Below are 21370 nucleotides of genomic sequence, written 5' to 3'. Positions count from 1 at the left end.
AGCTCTCTAGAGAACTGAAGGACAAGAATAAAATCCTGGTACCAGAACTGACTCTAGTGCAATGGCAATTTGTCTCCAGTATGACAACTCAGCATGAAAATACAGTTGGAAAGTAAGAAGTAAGACTGACTTTTATCTGTTTCATTTGTTTGTTTTTAATATGCAAGAACACTGGAACTATTTTGGGGCAGATGAGAACCTTGGTCCTGTAGCTGTGAGTATAAGAAGAGAAAAACCAGAGGAAATGAAAGAGAATGGACCTCAGTACAACTACCGGATCATTTTCAGAACCAGTGAGGTAAGCAGTTCAGGAATGTTAAAGGAAACTAGAAGAGAACAGGCTATATCAAATGGTGTGTGGATGTGGAGTTTTTTTGCTTTTCTGCATGGATAGATTTATCTCCTCCTTATGTACAATGCAGGAGTTTCCTAACAGAGGGTATACCACAGCTTACACTGCAAAGAATACAGATGAGTATATCAGTGAATTGGTAATTCTACGATGTCCAGAGGGAAACTGTGAAGGTTATGTTCTTTGAAGTTTGAGAAAGTTACTGGAGCTATACTTGCTACAAACGAGCAAAGAGTAGAAAAATTACTTCCTCCAGTTTCCTGTATGGCAGTGGTTAGACCTGAGAAGCATACTTTTATACTTAAAAATATTCCACTGGAAATGTTACTCCTAATCTTTTCCAAGTATTACTTTTTTTGTAAAATCAAAATCTGCAAAGCATTTTGAATAATTTGAAATACTCTGGGTACTGTTATCTAACAGAATGAGGGACATTTTGCATGTCGGTGTCTGTTTTATGCAACATGAGGTACCCAATGCCCTCAGACTCCATCAAGAATCATAGAAAAGTACATTTTGCTCCAATGCTCTTGTTAATGAACCTTGATTCTGTGCATAATTCAACATGCAAGCTATTTTTGTTCTCTGTGCTTAGCTTATGACATTAAGAGGCTCTGTGCTGGAAGATGCTATTCCTTCAACTGCAAAGCACTGCACGGCCAGAGGACTTCCCCTAAAAGAAGTGCTTGAGTATGTGGTTCCTGAGCTGAATATTCATTGCCTAAGGCTGGCCTTCAACACTCCTAAAGTCACAGAGCAGCTTATGAAGCTGGATGAACAAGGGGTAAGTACAAAGTTGTAGAATGTTTTAAACTGTCAATTACTGACTGAACTGCAACTATAGCTTTAAGTGATTCAGATCAGTTTATTAAAATGTCCCTTTTACACTGAAGTTTGTCTGTGAGGAGAGCTGTGTGTCTTTCCCCCCTAGTTTTGCAGTGTATTTGGCTTTATTGAAATCAAGCTCACTCCAGGAAGTAATCTAACATTTTATATTAATGTTATGCTGGTTGTCCATTTTAATTTTCTTTAAAAGAGATTAAGTGATTGTTTTTTCAAAGATGGAGCAGGGAGTTGTTTTCCTCTGGCTTTGTTATTGCTATTATAATGAAAACAGAAATCTCAAGTCACCAAATTATCTGTTGTAATATAGTAATGTTGTATTTGGCACAACCATTACATTAGTGCGTTGCTTATGGGTCTTTTTGCCTTTCTGAAACAAATTACATGACAAAATATTCTATACTTCTTCATGCAGATGATTTTCAGTTGCATGGTAATCCCCTGTTCTCTTTAAAAATGGAACCAAGATTTATTGGCTATATAGCTTAGACTTAGCAAAATGAAAGTCTGTGCGTAAAATGAATTTTATTATTAAAAATCTTGACAGTGATGTTTAACAGCTCTATTTTGAGTACCGAGACAGTTGGTGTCTGTCTTCTGGTCTTTTTTGCTGCTTGCAATCAGTCTTTTCTGCACAGAATTAAAATCTGTTACTATTTCTTCTTGCTGTCAGTCTGACACTGAAATATAGCCGTTATAAAATAGAAAAAGATTGAATTATCTTCACCACAAAGGGGGAAGTGTGGCTATTCTAAAAGTGGTAAGTGACTACCATAATTATTTGGTCAGCTGCTCTGTGCAAGATAAAGAATTCTCAAATAAATACCTACTGGAAGGAAAACTTAAGCTAAACTTTCTGCCCTCTAGTTAGTTTCATATGCTCATTTATTTCAGAACATTCTATGACGTGCTGAAGAAATAGGTGGCTGCTGAGCATTGTGGATTAGTGGCTCCTTGAGAGGACACTGTGATGAGCCAACTGGTGTCTTAAGATGAAAGAAAGAAGGAATTTTTAGGAATTTCGTATTCAGTATAACTTCCCGCTTTCACATAATCAGAACCTAATAGGTGTAAGGCATTTTTCCACAGATTATTAGAGCAGTGTTTACAAAAGCATATCTGCTGTTAATGATTTATTCCTTGAACCTAAATCTAATCTGCTTTTCATCCAGAATCAAGTTTGTCAGGCAACTTGAACCAGGGATATCTCTCAGTCTCTTCCCCAAGTTTTCTTTTTCAGCAATGGAGACGATAGTGGAATTTAATCCAGAGTGGCTCCAGAAATGATCAGTTGGATTATAAGATAAGGACCATACAGAAATGCCAGTCAAGAACCTCAAATTTAAATAATATTGATTGAAAATCTTCTCAAGGGGAAAAAGAAAAATCAAAAACATAATTTAAATACATTCTAAAAATATTTCTATTAAATACCTAATTAGAAAAGCACTTTAGCAGAATTACTTCAGAAAGTTACGAAAGTTGAAGATGAAAATATCCTTACTTCGAGTCCTCTAAGTCATTAACAACCTGCAGTATGTTGTAGTATGGGGTTGATTTTTTTCTACAGCATAAACCTTTGAAAATCATTAAGGGCAGTTGATAGTTAAAAATGTACTTTGTACATCAAAGTATTTTTCTGTTTTTGTGGTAATGAAACAGTTTGACACTTCCAACAGAAAAAGATAAGCACACTCTGTACTAATTAGAAGCTGCATTTTTATCAATTCCATGCTAAAACACAAATTTGGGTAACAGCTGCTCCGCTAATTAGGTACACAGAATGTTTATCACTTTTTCTTGCTCTGTGTGTGTCACACTGTTTCATTACTACATGAACAGCTGCCCGTTTGATGTAGCAAATAGGAAGTTTTGTTAAGAGTGAAGACTATAAGGTGACTCTAGCCTGACTTAGCTAATTTCACCCAATAACCCCTCACTTGAGACAAATATGTATGCTTTAATAAAACTTATTTGCCAGTTTTGATTGAGCCAGGCTTTTTTAATGTTTTGAGTGAGATTTTAAAGCAGTTGTTAGTTTTCATATTTATGAATTTGCACTTATTTACGTTTATCTTCTTTCAGTTCTAGATTTCTCTTCTGATATTTTTCTCTGCTACATCTTGAGTCATTTTGGTGTGAGATTTTTTTACAAAGGTTTTTATATGCAGTGATTAAGTCATCTGTTGGTCTTGTTTATGATAAACTAACAGATTGCGCTTTTCAAGTTTCTGCCTGCAACATATTTTCTCTGAATTTCATGTATTTTTTATGGCTGAGCTCTGTCTTCTAATCTTTCAGTATCTTAAGAAAGTAGATAATCTGAACTGAATATGGTGTCCAGTATCAGAATGGAGATATACTACAGAGGCTAGTAGTTCTTCTTGCTCTCAGTTTTTGTACTGGTGTTCTACGTCAAGTTTCATGTCCCTTACTTCCTCTCAGATTGTTAGTCAGTGTAACATCTGCTGTTCTTTACATACAGCCCACATTGCTTCTCACCTAGCTGTTCTTGTTATTGATGTTATTAAAACGTGCTCATTTGAATGGTTCTATATTAAGAAGCAATCCAGTCATTCTGTATGGCAGTGGTACCTTCCTGACTAATTACCATCCACTAATTTTCTTGAACGTGTCGTTCATAGTAACTTCAGGTTTACATCCAAATATGATTTTAAAATGTGAGTATCAGGACAGTTGCTGATTTATTCCATTGGAAGTTTATGGAAATACTGTGCAATGTTACTTGGCTTTTAATATAATTCTGTATTTATATTATAAAATTGCTGACTGGTTAAATCTGAGATGTGCTTTCTGCTGTCTTTCACAGAGTGTTAGATAAATACTGAAAGTGCACTTCTCCCTCAAATTTTTATATGTAAATGCTTCCAGATTATTAAAATGAAGCTGCTTCTCTAAAAGCTTTCCCACACCGTAATTCTTCCTTCAACTCATTCTTTCTTTCTCTTTTTGAGTTATACTCTTAAAGACCCTCGATTTAGAAGAAGTTGTAGTAAGGGGGTGAGTGTCCTTCTTGCAGCGGATCTTTATTTTTCTATAGCAGTTTAGGAATTTTTGTTTTGTTTTAGTTTTAAGTTCAGCAAATTTAATAAGGTATTGTATTTTTTTCAGTGTGGTCCTTAATTCCTCATGCTGATGTTTTGAAAGGTACAAAGGGCAGCTATTTCATTGCTTCTGGAGTTTGAGGATCCCTTTTATGTTTATGCCCTAGAAAGTCTTTCCTTCATCTAAAATTGAAAGTTAAATAGTATAGGTGTGCTTGGTGAGAATGGTTTCCTTTGTTCTAATTTGTTTGAGTGAAATTTCTGGAAACTTGTGATTGGTAGAACAGCTAAGGTGTTGTGGTCCCAAGAAGCACCTTCACCCATCATATTTCCCATCAGAGAGGACAGAGAGCGCACATCTGAACAATGAGTGTTCCTGAATAGTCTTTGTCAGGGCCTCTGCTGATAATGTGGGAAGGTACTTTGTAATTCGGGAAGTTGGCCTGTGAATGTTTCTTCCATAAGTAATAGATTGATAACTAATAAGTAATAGATATTTCATAAGTAATAGATATGCTGTACTCATATTTTCACAAAAGAAATTAGACATGTTTAGAGGATAAAATTTAGGTAGCTATTGTGTCAGAGGATAAAATAAAGAACATTTTATAGGAGGCCCAGAACTGTGACTGATTACATGTGCTTGATTTCTCCAGCAAGAGTAACTAAGCTTTTACCCTTCTTCTATCCCCTACTTATTTTCTGACTTCTAATACTTTGTCACCATTCATCTTAGGTAGTAAAAATACAGAGCTTTTTAAAAAATTTAAATTTTAAAATGTTTCATTTAGAGAAAAAACAGAACCAATTCTGAGGGTTTTTAAAATACCCCACTGTAAAAATAACAATTTAAAATTAATGAATTTTAGTTGATGTAAGTTTGTCCACATCACCTCAGCAAGTTCCAAAATGTTGTCTCGTGACATATTAGAGGAGCTTTCAGAGCAAATCTTGGAATATTCAGATAACTTTGCTTTCAAATAACAGATAACTTTCAGATAACTTGGCTTTACAAATACCTGTTCGCATTTCACAGTAGACTACAGCACAGACCTGTAAATCTCTTGACGGTTTTCTTAGCTGTTTTTCAGATTTTGTTCTGACAGACCTGCTTAATATTTTTTGAAATACAACCTTTGAAAAAATGCAAATGTAAGAGAAGTTATTTACTCTACAATAATTATACACTTTTTTTACATGCACAAACTTTAAAACTCTTTTGCACTCAGCCAGTCAGAGTTCCTGCATGTGATATCATTTACAGAGATGTCAGTAAGTGGCTGTTAGTGCTGTTTTCTTTCCTTCTCTGATTTCTTCTGTAGTCCAGGCATAAAAGATGCAGTTATGGGCCCCTTTTATGTATGTATCAGTTTGGAGTCAGTGGGAACATTGTGTTGAAGGATTAAAATTGCAATTGGATTAAAAAATGTGTTACTTCCACATGGTTAGTTTCTGCTATATTATTTAGTTGTTTTGTTACTGCCAATGAATGCAATTTACTCTTTAAACATGTTTAATAGTTGAGTGCACTAATAGGTGAATAATTTCTCTTTTCTTTAATGTGAGAGACTGCCGATTTTATCACTGGTTACAGAAATGAGTGAGTGTTGTGCCCTACCTTTCTTTGTGGGAGGTTTAGCATAGAACAGTAACTGCAGTACCAGCTGAAGAGTGCAAATCAAGTTTCTGATGCTTTTCAGCTGATAACATTGAGTCATGTGGGTCAGTGTAAGACATGCACCATTTGCTAGCTGCAGTGTCTTCTTCAAGAAAATAGGAACATCAGTGTTTGTTTCACTTTGGAAAGCAGTTCTACCTCTTCACATTAAATATGCTGTCATCAAGGCAATTATGGTGAAAAACAACAAAAGCTTTTGGAAATTAGACTGATCGTTGGCATTTTTTTCTTTGCTAATTAAGGGTTTAATAAAAAACAATCTGAAGTGGATTCAGTAAATAAGCTATTATATCACTTGTCATACATGCAAAATTGTTATCTTATTCTCTTTGCAGTTAAGTTACCAGCTTAAGGTGGGTATCATGTACTGCAAAGCTGGGCAAAGCACAGAAGAGGAAATGTACAATAATGAATCGGCAGGCCCAGCCTTTGAAGAGTTTCTTCAGCTCTTGGGAGAACGAGTTCGGCTCAAAGGATTTGAAAAGTATCGTGCTCAGCTGGATACGAAGAGTAAGGCATTTTTTTTCTCTTAAGTGAACAAAATACATAATATAGTTACTAACTGGACAGGCTGGACAAGTGGGCCCATGAGAACTTAATGAGGTTTAACAAGGCCAAGTGCAGGGTGCTGCACTTGGGTCGGGGCAATCCCAGGTATTTATACAACCTGGGGGAAGAGGTACTTGAAAGCAGCCCTGCGGAGAGGGACTTGGGGGTCCTGGTGGACGAGAGGCTGGACATGAGCCAGCAGTGTGTGCTGGCAGCCCGGAGGGCCAACTATGTTCTGGGCTGCATTAAAAGAGGAGTGGTCAGCAGGGAGAGGGAGGTGGTGGTCCCCCTCTACTCGGCTCTCGTGAGGCCCCATCTGGAGTACTGTGTCCAGGCCTGGGGCTCCCAGCACAAGAAGGACGTGGAGCTGTTGGAACGAGTGCAGAGGAGGGCGACCAAGATGATCAGAGGGCTGGAGCACCTCTCCTATGAGGAAAGGTTGAGGGAACTGGGCTTGTTCAGTTTGGAGAAGAGAAGGCTCCGGGGAGACCTCATTGTGGTCTTCCAATACTTGAAGGGAGCGTATAAACAGGAGGGGGATCGATTGTTTGTGAGGGTGGATAGTGATAGGACAAGGGGGAATGGTTTTAAGCTGAGACAGGGGAGATTTAGGTTAGATATTAGGAGGAAGTTTTTCACGCAGAGGGTGGTGACGCACTGGAACAGGTTGCCCAGGGAGGTTGTGGATGCCCCGTCCCTGGAGGCATTCAAGGCCAGACTGGACGTGGCTCTGGGCAGCCTGGTCTAGTGGTTGGCGACCCTGCACTTGGCAGGGGGGTTGAGACTCGATGATCTTTGAGGTCCTTTTCAACCCAAGCCATTCTATGATTCTATGATTCTAACTGATTTTTTTCACAGAACTGTTAAAAATAGCCTCTGCAGTGAGAAGCAAGTTGTTCAATATTGAAAGTGAAAGCAGAGCAAGTATGTACTTTCACGCAGACACATATGGTCTTGATAATTATTGGACTTTTATACTGATTTTGTTTGAAATTATCACTAAAGCTGCATCAAGAAACCAGTAGACTATGGAACTGTTATCAGCATTGCGAACCCATCATTACTGTATTGTGTAATGAATAATCAAAACAGTTGGTATGTCATGAATTTCTTGAATAATATGCTAGTGGACAGGCTCAAAAAGTTGATCTGTTGTCTGTTGCATGTAATTTCTCTTCTAAGCTGTTTTTCCTGCTATCAAATGTATTCTTGCCTCTGATTTTTCTTTAGATTTATAGAAATTAGACTATTTTTGACAGTTGTATTATCAACTATAACTATAAAAGATTGCAGCAAAAACGCAGTTGAAAGATGATTTTAGGTGACAGAAACTATCAAAGAAATACTGAATTTTTTTGAGTAGAGTTTGTGAAATACCTGTTTATCAGCTACTGCTGGTTTATTCAATTTGTAAATCTATGTAAAGATACATGAGACAATTTTGGCCTATCTTCCTTTCCTTCGAATATTGGAACTAACCAACTTCTATTGAGATTTTTTGCTATTTTATTCACTTGCAGCAAAGGCATTTAAGGAGTTGAGTCCTAACAGCAGAAAAGCATTCATCAAGTTGAGTCCATCAAAAACTGCTTTTGCCACGATTCTCCTACCACAAATGCAGTAACTTGCTCTTCTTTAATATTCCAACATTTCTCCTTGTGTGTTTGGTGCTTGTAGGGAACCTGTTGCCATCCCCTTGTGCTATTTTTGATCAGCCTAAGCATCGCTACTGTGAGGATTAGAAAACTTGCCATGCTTTTATATTTAATTTAATATCTGTTCCTCATGTTTACCATTGAGCCAACTTAGTCTTTTAGTTGCAATACTTAAGTTTCACTTGTTGCATTTATTCTCTTGAGTGCATTTAAATATTGCAGTTGTCTCCTCTGTGCTTTACTGATGTTAACCCTAATAGCCAAGTTGTTTTTATCAATTTGGGAGATGTGGATTTCTCTGCTTTCCCCATGCACAGTTTTACCTGGTAACTTCCTTTTGCACTTACCTCAGTTTGAATACAATCTCATTAATTTTACTGGCTATAACTAAATGTCCTATTCCAAAAGAGATCCACAGAGTTTCTTTAACGTTTTCTTTCCTTTACTGGAGATACATCATACATTATATTCTAGGGTTAAGTTTCCTTTTTTGCAACTCTGAAGTGTTAGTTTGTCACTTAAAAAATAAGCCAAGTCAAAAATCAAGGGTACAGAAAACCAAAAATATTATTCCCGATTTCACAGCTTCTTGCTTTATATTGTAACCTTTTTACTTTTAGTAGATACACTAAAATTGTGTCTTCCCTTTCTTTTGGTTTAGTTATTGTAAGGCATCTGAAAAAAACCTTTGGACTGTTACCAGCTTCTTTGGTGACAGTCCACGCATTGGTTTCTAGCACATGTAAATGCCATATGATGAGGAGTTGATTCATCTGATCAGATGGACTATGAAGGCTGCAACTGTCCTACATACTTGTTTGAAATGTTCTCCTAAGCAACAGAATTTTCCAGCAGTGTTTTAGTTCCTTCTTGTTCCTTCTGACTTGGGGAAATAGTTTCGTCAAATTTTACTTTTTTATGTACAATAATATGTCCTTGTTGGAGAGACATATCTGTAAAATTTGAATTGACTGAAACTCTCCTAGTTTTAAGACTCATTCTCTTGTAATAAAGCTGTTCTTCTCCATGCTAAGAGCTGATGTCTTTTTCTACTTCAAGTAGTGCATGTGCCCTACCTGCTCTGAAAATACAAAAATACAAAGGGCTCGCTGTGATCAGAAAGGAAGGGGATGGTAATTGGGAACTGCTCCTTTCATGAAATGTTTCCTAAATTTTGTTTCAGTCAAAGTTTGCAAGTTTTCTTGTGCAGAAACTCATCAGCTGGAACTCTGTAAATTGCCGGAAATCTGTACGGTTGTCTGCAGGATCGCTGAAGTAATATGGGGACTGCACAGCATACATGAGTTCTTAACATGGCATGTTTAGATAGCAGCAAATGTGAACAACAGAAACAAACTTTTGTGATTGATGTTAATTGAGCTATTTTTCCTTTCTGCCAATATGCAAAAAAAGGAAATGGGAGAAGATAAATGTTTTTGAGGACACAGCACTAGGCTCTTTGGGATAGCTTCATTTGGGAGCCATTATTGTGTATTCTGTATAGACACAGACTATTAAGAAGAAACATCAATTTAGCTGAAGGTCTTCAGCCTTTACTAAATATTTAGTGAAGCAAATTTGGGGCTGCTATAATTGAGTGAATATTTAACTTGACACAGCATTAAAAAGCAGCAGCACAGGGAGGAAAGAAGCACAATGCTGGGAGTAGCTGCCCGGTGGTGGAAGAGAAAAAAAGCAAAGTTTTCTTTGTCTGTAGTGCTTGTTAAATGACAGTCTCAGAAACCTGTCTCCTTGAGAGTGGTATGGGAAGCCGTGTGAGACATACTGAATAGCCTAAAGGCATCTATATGAATTAAGCGGGAATGTAATTAAAATCAGGTTTATCCTGGAGTTTCAATGGGAATTTTATTCCTTGATATTTTGTTAGGAGCTGAAATTCCTGGCATAACAAAAGTAGCTGTTCTGGGAGCCCCTGCTGGTTCACAGTAGTATAGCCAGGTCTTTGGTATCTGCAGCCCTGAGGTAACACGCTATCCTGCTCATCATGCAGTGGCCAGAGCCTCAAGCAGGTGCTGTGTGGCAGTCCTGAGGACTTGCGGGTGGATGAAGAGCCGAGAGTTTCTCCTGTTCAAGACCAGCTGTGTGCTGAGGAGCACATCATTACAGATTTGTGCTGCTACCATCTCCAAAGATCTGCATTCTCAGCTGAGGAAGAGATGAAAGGCTGCTTGTACTTGCTTCTTGTTTCTATGTGAGATTATTGGTAGGCAAAATGCTTAAGTCCAGAGGTGGCCTTCAGGTCAGAATTCAGAATCTCACACATGGGGAATAGGTGAACAGCAGAATGCACGAAGACAGTCCATATTTGATAGTAGCCCTGAGTAACTAATCTGTCTTTTGTGCACTTGTCCTCACGTGAAAAGCCTGTGGAGCAGAGGTTGTGGTTTTGCCATGACTTAGGTTTATAGGATTTTGTTGAAATTCCTGTGGTATATAGAGGCCCCCACAGCCTAGGAAGCTAGCTTCTCTCTTCCATTTCTATGCTTTGTGTTGCTAGAGACCACCTTCATGAAATATTTCTTGTGCTACCACCTTGAGTTGTTCTAGTTATTCAGGACGTTTTCCTGAATAAAATATCTGTTTCATGCCAGTGCAGCTGATTGTAAAGATGCTCTTAAAAACAGATGATTGTTCGTCAGCTTGCAAGAAAGGTCAAAGCTATGTGGGCTACTTTGCCACTTTCTACTTTTGCAATACTTTGTGATCTAGAAAAAGCAGATGCATGATGCAAGATAGTATAGAGGACTTTCTCAGGGTGGAGAGAAGCTGATTTCTATATCTACGCTGGAAAAAATCACAAAACTTTTGTATTTTATGCAAATCAGTAAAAGTAAAATTGCTATAATAAAAGACAATTTCAGAACGGTCGTTCTTAGAAAATTTTAGTGTTATGGGCCTAACTGGTAAATATCTGTAAAAGTGCCAACTTTTAAAAGAAGGAATCTTATTCATCCTATTAACGGAAAGGCCATTTAAGTATATTGGATGCTTTAAGAGTTTTAGCTTTGGATCTCTGCCAGTGCAACGGTGGAAAAGAACTGCTACTTTAAAAGTTTTGTTTGTGAGTTTCTAGCATTACCACGGGGGAAACAGTCTATCTTCTGGCAGCCTGCAGACTTTGGATAGGAAATAGAGCTTGAAAATGTCATCTCTCCCACAGTTGCTAGGAAGTTTATAGGCATCACTTTAAAGTAACAAACACCACAGTAATCTTTGAAATTAAAACTTCAGTCATTTGGCTTAATTTTCCAATTGTAACACATGTTATTTCCCTCCCCCCTCACTCAGTCTTACTTCTCAGTATTTTAAAATAGTAAATTAAAGCAGCTGGCTGATGCTGGGCCTGGTAACCTGAGCTGTTGTTCAGCAGTGTCATGGTGTTTGTGGTGCAGGAAATAAAGGAGATAATATAAGTTGTAAGAGTTCATGAAAAATCCACTTGATGAGATTATCAGCTTAGCTGATAATGGTAGGTTTTTGTATTAGATGTTTATATTCCATGAATTCTTGTTTAAGACATTGGAAGAATATTAAAGCAGCACAGAATATATTAAATAGATGAAAAATGTAGCTGGATGGGCTTCAAACTGGTGTTCAAATCAGGTTTTTTAAATCAACAAGAATGTTTCTAATTTAATAAACAGATTACCATGCACTTCTTTGCAGCAATTTGTAAGAAAGAATTTTGGGTCTGAAATATTCACTGAGAGGCTAATGGCAAAAAATAAAAAATATAATAATAAAAATCAAATATTCTTGGATTATTTTAAAAGCTGAAAAGGGCTGGGGGGGGAAAGGAGGAGGAGAAATTTGAATGTCTATATTTGTGTTACACATAAATGTTTGTATGTTGGAAAATAAGGGATTCTGTTCTGTCCTCAGAAGAGGTATCTGAAAAGGAGGTTACTGTTACAGAAGTTGAGTGTGAATGCTCAGTGTTGTCCTTGTGTATAACAGAAAGGCAGGCAGGTCTGACAGGTGCTGATGTTGGACCAATAACTAGGAGAAATTAGGAATAAGTCAGGACATCTTGACAGCAAATGTAAATGGGAGCAGTATGAAGCTCTGGAACAGTTATTGTACTTCTCACTTGTGAGCTCTGCTGCAGTTTGTAGTAATGGCTGTTCTTTCTCCTGCCCAATTGGTACCATTTATTTTTTGTTTACCTACAGTTTTTTGCAAGGTTTTCCTTCTAAATACTGAGTTGGGTTTTCTAATCTTACTGTTTTTATACAGTTTTTTTTTTAGTGTATGGTTTCAAAAAGCTGCTGTAGGAACTTGCTGGCAGAGTCATATGGCTTCAGTAAGGTTCTGCTTGAGCTTATCGATCATTTTTGTCAATAATGATTTGGAGCACTATTTGTGTTGGGGAAAAAAAAAACCATCTAAATAGGAACCTGTTAAAATAGTCCTTGTGGAGATAACTAAAAATCATTGGAAATACAGACTAATAGGATGGATTTTGAATATTGAATAATGGTGGAAGGAAAAAACCTGCAGTAAAGTAAGCACACCCAGTACTTGGATGAGACTGAGAATACAACATCGATGGATATGCTGTAAACTGATGACAAGAAAACATGTCCCCAGTGTAAAAAGTCACTCATGAATCTGTAGAACCCTAAGGCCTCTGTTAAATACATGAGAATTAAAGGCAATTGCAGTGTTGGCTGACAGTTCCCACCTTGGAATGATGGATACTATTCCAGTGCCCAATCCTGGATTTTGCTGCAGTGGCAGTGATTTCATTTCAAGCAAATATCTGTAATTATTTTATTTGTGCTTCAGTAGAAGTATTCTGGTCTTGCAAGACAGAAGAAATGTGAAGGGTGAAGAAGATACACAGGTCTGTATAGGATTTGGACTTATATTTACAATGGATTTGAATCGGAGGGATTAAAGCTGTGGAGTTCTTGCAAAATTATTGGAATGATTAAGCTATTAGGATTGTATCTTACTGAATTTGCAGAACCAATACTGTTGTGAGACTTCTGTGCACTTTGAGGTGGGTAGGACGACAAAGAAAGAACCCTTTTCTGCCTGCAGCAAACTCCATTCATGAAAGTTGGAAGTTTGGCTTAAATGCATAGTTGTTGTCCTAGAGCGTTATTTTTAATAACAGGTCAGAGTCTCCCCATCCCTCTGCATTCTCTCTAACATTTCTGTTGGCTCTCAAAGATTATGTACAAAGTTGCATACTTAGGGAAGGAAAAAAAGAGTGAGGAGGAACATTGACATTTGGGTGACTTTCAAGTGCATCTGCCTCCTTCGGCAAGCACTGAAAAAATCAAGCAAATGATGCAAGCCGCTGCAGACTGAGCACAAGATGAAATAACTCCACTTCAGCTTTTGTAATTAGCATTAAAAAGAAAATATTCAGCAGTTAGCTGTTTTTTTTTTTTTGATAGCAGTGTTGTGTGTTGAAGAGCCCAATCTCTTTAAAGCATTTACTGAGTTTTTTAATAAGACTCTAGAAACACATTTGCTTTCTTTTTCCCTTTCTAGTAAATACAGATTATTTACAAATGCAAAATCTCTATACAGTCTTTAATGTAGAAATTTTTGCATTTCATTTTATGGATGATGTTGCAGTTTTTAACTGATAGCAGTACTACCTTAATTTTTCTAAATTTGACAGGAAAATAAAAGTTTAAGTCAAAGTTTATACTCAAAATCTAGGTAAATGATCAGTTCGCTTTATTGTAAATACTTTACAAACCATCATTTCCTTAGTAACATGATCTCTGCTAATATAAAATATTCTAACATGTAGTATTAAAAGGCTTATCAACTTTTTTTTTGCTGTAAATGACTGAGATTGTATAATGTAGTAGCATGTTTACATTACAACTTCAGATATGAATGATGCTTTTTTTCTGTATGTAAATCAGTTACTTCTAAAATTCTATTTGAAACCTGGCTTTTTGCACTGTGGGTAGCTGTTATGTGTAATGGAGTACATTTACTATTTTGGCTTTAAATGTGTTACTTCTTAAATTAATGGAATGTTTTTCAAGTTTTTTTTGTGGATATTTTTTATTTAAGAACGAAAAAGTAAGAATAGAAGTTCCCAATTTGTCTGTAACCAAGTGTTGTCCTCAACCAACACTTCATAAACTTTAGTATTATCCTGTTCTTTTTTTTCTTTCTAAACTTCATAATCCTAGTTTTTATCATTTTCTCTCCACGTGGAAGTCTCTCCATCCATGTATAATTATTTTTGTGGCCTGTTTTTGGAGTCCTTCTATTTTTTGTATAACTTTTAAAATAGGGAGAGAGCACTTTTGCTTAATATACCAGCATTATAATGTCATTGTGGGCTTTTTCCATCGTTATTTTATAAGCATGCAAAAATTCTATTTTGACTGCTCTTTTCCATTAAGTACCACTTTTAGTGAAGGCTTTTTCTGACTCATTGCAGTAAATTCAGATTCCTGGTATTTATGCTTAAAAGAACCCATTCTGTTCTTTTTCATGTTGCGTGTTATATGTCCATCACTATTTAGTTGTCTGCCTTCCTTTTGAAGTCCTTTCCACATTCTGTACCGTTCAGTTTCATTCTGATTAGCTTGAGATGCTGGGTGCTTTCTGAAAATGATTACATCTTGTTATTCATATGTAATTTCCAGAACATCAATGAACTTACTGCATACCCTTTCCAAAGAAAGAATCAGTCCACATACCGAAATGTATTTTATTTTCCAGCTACTTTGAAAGTTGGCTGTTGGTTTATTCTGGTTTGTCATTGCTCTGCAAAAGTACATTTCCATTTCTGGATGAGATAATGACAGAGTTGGGTTCAAACCCCACCCCCGAAAAAAATAATAAGTATAATCTTTGGAAGTGTTGCCTCAAAAAAAAGAAACAAAAGAAAACCTCAAATCAACACAATTATTTTAGAAGTAAAGCTCCAAAGGGTACAAAAGCAGCACCCAAATAATGAGCAAATGACTTTCTAACCATGCAGATCCAGATGGCCCACCAAATGAAGCCAGAACGCTCTCTTATTTTAACACAAAGTAGGAAAATTTTACTTAACTATGTCATATGTGAGCATTTCCCGTGAGGAATACCTTTTTTTCTATTAGACTGCTCTGTCTTAGTACCCTGTACTGATATGCACATGTTAATGGTGTTTCTGTAGGCCTGTACCCACCCATATTTATAGATGTTTCGTGTTTCTTCTCCATGCTTGTCATCTTTCATGCTTAAATAGACTTTTTTCAGGATATTCTGGGAAAAATTATTTATTCCTAGCAAACTCATCACTGACAAAAGTGTGTGAAGTTATGCGTGCAGACTATGTGTCATTTTGCTTTGACAGGTGAACAAACTCTAGGTAAGTTTTTATTTGCTTTCATGTAAGCTAGGATTGAGGATGAATAGGAATTCTTGTCTTGTCTGATGATTTTGATTGATAGTAATGAAACCTTATTTTGAACTTGTTTTTTAATAATGCTCTTATTTTCTCTTTCTGAAGCTGATTCAACAGGTACTCACTCTCTATATACAACATACAAAGACTATGAAATCATGTTCCATGTTTCTACTATGTTGCCATATACTCCAAACAACAAACAGCAGGTAAGGCGGGCCATGACTGTTTACAATTAATTTTTCCTGTCTGAAGAGTAGGTGAAGTAATGAATAATTATGACAAATTTTATTTGTTACTAGCAAAGAAAACACAGAATCAGAAGTGAAACTGGCCATCTGTGTCAGAAAGATGAGCAAGGCAGGTCACTGTAGGTACACTGTAGGTCTCTGCAGCTACATTTTTCTCCATAGGTCTGTTTTCTATCTCATTATGCATGATTTAGTAAAACTTTACATTAAAATATTTATGTTATAATGCCAGTAGTGCATTTGTATTACATATGTGCTACATGACAGTTTTCAGCCTTGTTCAACAAGGGCAATCATACTTTGATTCAGCAAACAGTAATGTGTGCAGAATCAGAGGTGATAAGTGGGGGTCCAGAACGCTGTTTAACGGCTTTAAAGAAGATGTGAGACAAATTCATTTTCTTTTATTTTTATATTTTTTAATATACTGAAGAACTTTGTAGGCTGACCTGTTTTGTTACTTGAAGTTCCTGGTCTTTAAAAGGAGAGAGAAACTAAACAATTATGTGACTGATGAAAAACAGCAAAAAAAAAATCCCGATGTTTCTTCCGTGCTTTCCTTGGACTACTGCAAAGTTTAATTTGAGACTATCACTTTATTTATGGAGAGAAAAAGAGACATTTTCCTTGATCTGAGAGAGAAATGAAAGACCAGTAAGGATCCCAGGATGCCTTTTTCAGGAACTGAGCTGTTAATTGAAGTGTCCTGTATTCACGTGAATTCCCTTCTTGATAAATTTGAATGAAGTTCATTACGTTTTTCTTGTTGAACACTCAACTATGTTGTTGAGTATGATGTGTATCCATTTTAATCTCAAGATTTGTTTGTGTTCCTGCAAATAAAATTGGGATTTCCTTTAACAATAAAAAAAAACACAGCGTTCTTTATAGCTTCCTCTTGTATACTAAATACTATGCAATAATTTACCTTTCTTATTTAGTGTAGTCTTAGATTTAATGAAAGTCTATCAGATAATTATTATAGACTGTCTTAGCAACAACAACAACAATTTTAACTTGAAATTGAACCTATCTCTGGCTTGTAAAAATGTGTGAAGTGGGAAATGTTTTCCAGCTTCCACGTATCACTGATTGATGACTGTGATTACATGCTAGCAAGTGTTTATTATTTTTCTCATTTCCATTTAGCTTCAAATTTTCTCTAACAAGACCTTACTATAGATTAGATGTAGGAATTAATTGTTATGAAAATGCCTATGTGTGAAAATTATTAGCTGAATAGCTAACATTATGCTACTTATATAAATCATCAACTGTTTTGGTTTCAGCTTGAAATACAGAATTCAACAATAGTAATAGAAAAAAAGGATAAATACTTTAAAAACTGTGAGAAATCTTTTAACGTATGTGTTTGCTTCATTTTTTTTAGCTTCTGAGAAAGCGACATATTGGAAATGATATTGTGACAATAGTTTTCCAGGAGCCTGGAGCACAACCGTTCAGCCCAAAGAACATTCGATCTCACTTCCAGCACGTCTTTGTCATTGTGAGAGTGCACGGTCCCTGTACCGACAGTGTTTGCTACAGGTAACTATCACTAGTTTCACTGAAAACAAGGAACTGAGTGCTAAGAGAGATGTAAGTCCTCTTTTAAATTCTCAGTAGGAAAACATGATGAAAGATTGGGGTCAAGGAGATTTTGGGATATGTGAATTTAGAACATTGTTTCTTAAAAAGTGTGTAGGCGCACATAAGTATCTAAAGGAGCCACATTCAGTGAGGAAATGGATGTACTCACTCTTGCTCACTCTCTAGTCAGGCATTCAGGAATGATTTTAAAATTCTAGTCTCATTTTTCTCTTCTTCATAAGTATTCTAGAAGAGTTTTTCCTTTTTGATTTTTACGAGTTCACTGTTTGTTCTGATAATTTAGGCATCTAAGCATACGTGCCCTTTTTGAAATGCGGGCAGTGAGAAAAGTATGATTAAACCTTCAGAAAGAAGCTAAGTTCTTGGAAATATTTTGTCTGAAATATCTTTAGTTCCTTCTTAGTTTATCTCCAAAAATACAATTCCAGAGCATTATGCAGTAAAAAAAATTAGTGTAACCTTAGAGTTACTAAAAGAGAAAATGCTAATTGATAGTGACATATAAGAAGGAACTGCAAAATGAGATTCATACTTAGTGTAAATTTCGTACCCAAATTAAGTGTAGAAATAATGCTTTTGACTTGCTTTTTTTTAAGATCAGTTAAACTTCTTACCTTTGTTACATCCTGAACTCTTGCTGTATCTTTATTTTAAAATGTTGATTAATCTCAGCAAATTCTTATTTTTTAATTTAAAATATGAAATGTCAGAGCAGTGGATTTAGAATAATCATCTTGAAATGAGGTAGCCTTAAATTTTTTTTTTTACTGAAATATAAATGTGTCACTTCAGTCTATGCTTACGTAGAGGAAGAGCTAAGGCAGTTGAGTGCAGTGTCTTTGAGATGTTATATTCATGTTTTTCACATAATAATGGTAAGGTTTGAAGGTTTTTCCCTCCGCACAAGCTTGTGGTAATGTTTCTTCATGCAGCAGTACTAGAAGCAATGCTGAATTTTGTATGTGGATTAAACTTTTCTAGAGTAGGCATGCTTATGTTGATACTTGTTGTAAGGCAGGTTGTTGACTGTATACAACTGGGTGGACTTCTTTTATCTTCATATTGCTTCCTGGTCCTTTATACTAAAAGACTACAAATTGTGAACCATTCCCGTTAGTATGTTTGAGAGGTTGCTTGGGTTTTAAGTTTGCTTACAGCTCTCATTTTGAGTTGTACTTCTGAAGACAAACTGCTACTTGGTTTATGTGGACACAAGTTCTAAAATTTTTAGACACGTTTCAGCTCTTACTTTGTCAGAAACTTATTTTGAGGGAAATGAAAAGTAGGAAATCCTAGGAAATCCACCAGGACTACAGATACATTTTCCATCTGAATTTGTGTATTTACAAACACAGAGACAGATCTGCTTTTGCTAGCTGTTTTAAATACTGTGGTTCGTGATTTCATGTGTTACCATTATGTAAAGCATGGTAAAGATTTATACTCTTTATACGATAATAAATTTAAATATCTCAGGATTCTAGGTCTAGCCTAAAGGCTTTCACATCTTTTTTTTTTTTTTTTAACTTTTTTTAAGTGTTTGCAACTGGAAAGAATTAGAATCTTACTGATTACTAGTAGTGATTAAAATTATTTGAGAACTTCAGCTTTAGTGCTACAGACCTGGATTTCAAGGGGAGGAGAGAGGAGATGGGAGAAAAATAAGTGTCAGTGTTGATTTTAGAATTGGCTAGATGTTAAGTGCCAATTTTGTGATTTTCTTCATGCATGTTGGTCTTCAGGCTTGTGCACAGATGAGACTGACAGATGAGATGGATACTCATTAATTGATGAGTGTTATATGTTCTATGTACTGTCATTAAGACTAAAGTCCTTTCAACTCTTTTTTTTTTAAACCTCTCTTCTTGGTACAAACAACTTGATTTAAATTTATAGAATTCGATTATGAAAAGTTTTTCTAGGAAAGTTTTCAAACTAAGTTTGACCTCTTTTCAGTGGATTGTTGGGAACAGTTTCATTGATTCATAATTCTAGACTAAACAGGAAGCCATAGAGCATAAAAATGTACTGGAATTTATATAAAGAACCGCATAAAAGGAATAAAATTAAGCACTGTCTTTGCCAGTGATTCTCCCTCCTGCCTATGTTAAAGAATATTTTGGAAGCCTGGCTTCTCTGTCAAAATAACTCACTTGAGAATTTCAATAATTATGTTTAAGGAGTCAGACAGGTTAGAATAAAGTGTAGAACTAGTAACAGCCAACCTTCCAAGTGAACCATCATGTGCACTTCTAGTGTATTTCCAAGTGTTTGTTTTCTTTATAAAGACTCCATTACCATGATATTCGGGCCAAAATTAGTTAATAATTTTCATATCTTTTCATATCTAGTTCTAGACATGCTAAATCAGGTTAGAATTGATAGAGCGGTAGTTGTTACAAAGCTGTTGCAGTGCAGTTGATGATCTCTGCTTAGGAAAGACGACTGAGTGAATGAGCCTTTCAGGAATTTAATTGCCTAAATTATAGGCTAGAGTAATAGAATGTGTCAGGAGTTTGTTGGTTATAATGAAAAGGAACAAGAATCAGACCTATAGTACCAAACTGATTATTTTATCCCTCCCCCAGAGAAGTGCAGGATTTTGTATCTGAAGTTCTCTCTAAGCTGTGATACTGAGGATGGCTCAAAAAATTTTAGATGCAGAAATACTTGGCCTTCTGCTCATACAAGAAGGGAGACATGGTCTGCACACTGGCAAGATTAAAATGTAAATATAGGTATATTTCTGGGAAAAGAAGAAAAACATTGAGGGGTTATGGAGAAAAGGAAACTTATTTTATATATTCAAAAACTGCTGAATTCACATACAGTCAAACACTCCGCTTCTTCCTTATTTCTGTATTTCTTTTAGCGTTGCTGTGACAAGATCCAGAGATGTACCATCCTTTGGACCACCTATTCCAAAAGGCGTCACATTTCCTAAATCAAACGTGTTCAGGGACTTCTTACTAGCCAAAGTCATTAATGCAGAGAATGCTGCTCATAAATCAGAAAAGTTTCGTGCAATGGCCACCAGGACCCGTCAAGAATACTTGAAAGACTTGGCAGAGAAGAATGTCACCAACACACCTATTGATCCTTCTGGCAAATTCCCCTTCATCTCACTTGCTTCAAAAAAGAAAGAGAAGTCTAAGCCTTATCCAGGAGCAGAGATCTATAGTTCTGGTGCTATTGTATGGAGTGTCCATGCAAAAGACTACAGCAAGGGTATGGAAATAGACTGTCTCCTAGGTGTCTCTAATGAGTTTGTAGTCCTCATTGAACAGGACACAAAAAGTGTGGTGTTCAATTGCTCCTGTCGAGATGTGATAGGTTGGACTTCAACAGACACAAATATAAAAATATTCTATGAGAGAGGTGAATGTGTTTCTTTGGAGAGCTTCATCAGCAACATTGATGACATCAAAGAGATCGTCAAAAGGCTGGAGGTTAGAATGTGTTCTCTTGTTTGCTTCCTCTTCTTTGCTTTCCCATCTCACCCCACCAATAAGGCTTCAGTTGCATCAGTGCTTGGGATTCCTGAAGCCGTTCCTGTTGCTAATTGTTAAATCTATAAAGACTTTCCTGCTTTTATTGCTCAAAATCCCCTATTGATCTGATTTTAATTGTTTATCAGACAACATCAACTGGCTCTGTCAATTGTCTCTGTATTTTAAAAAAAAAAACAAAAAAACCCAGGGCCTTCAGATGCATACGTTGATCCTGCACAATGGATACTGGCATGTCACCTTTTTTCTTTTGTATGTTTTTCCATATTTTCTCCAGTTTATAAGCCTGTTGAATCTTGTTTCAAATGAAACTCTAATATCTTTGTCTTATTAAGTTGCTAGCAGGGTGCAGTCCTAATTCATATTGCAAGCCTAAGATATTTTCTCAATATGATATGATAAAATAAAAATGCAGTGAATCATAGTATCTTTATATAAAACATGTGGCTATGCTCATTTTT

The 21370-nt window shown here is 36.2% G+C and overlaps 1 protein-coding gene across 4 annotated transcripts in view; it reads left to right on the top strand.

Moving 5' to 3' along the window:
- Positions 1-21370, top strand: part of SIPA1L1 (signal induced proliferation associated 1 like 1) — a 197080-nt gene that overhangs the window by 132517 nt on the left and 43193 nt on the right. For all 4 annotated transcript variants that reach the window (XM_021403922.1, XM_021403919.1, XM_021403921.1 and 1 more), the window contains 6 exons: positions 168-298; positions 948-1136; positions 6274-6448; positions 15644-15747; positions 17180-17337; positions 20273-20849. In XM_021403922.1, the coding sequence (XP_021259597.1) occupies positions 168-298; positions 948-1136; positions 6274-6448; positions 15644-15747; positions 17180-17337; positions 20273-20849 (1334 nt within the window). The remainder of the gene's footprint in view (positions 1-167; positions 299-947; positions 1137-6273; positions 6449-15643; positions 15748-17179; positions 17338-20272; positions 20850-21370) is intronic.

The sequence above is a fragment of the Numida meleagris genome, chromosome 6 (genome assembly GCF_002078875.1).
Source record: "Numida meleagris isolate 19003 breed g44 Domestic line chromosome 6, NumMel1.0, whole genome shotgun sequence".
NCBI classification, from domain to species: domain Eukaryota; kingdom Metazoa; phylum Chordata; class Aves; order Galliformes; family Numididae; genus Numida; species Numida meleagris.
The sequence above is the reverse complement of the archived record's forward strand: the minus strand, read 5'-3'. Positions and strand labels throughout refer to the sequence as shown.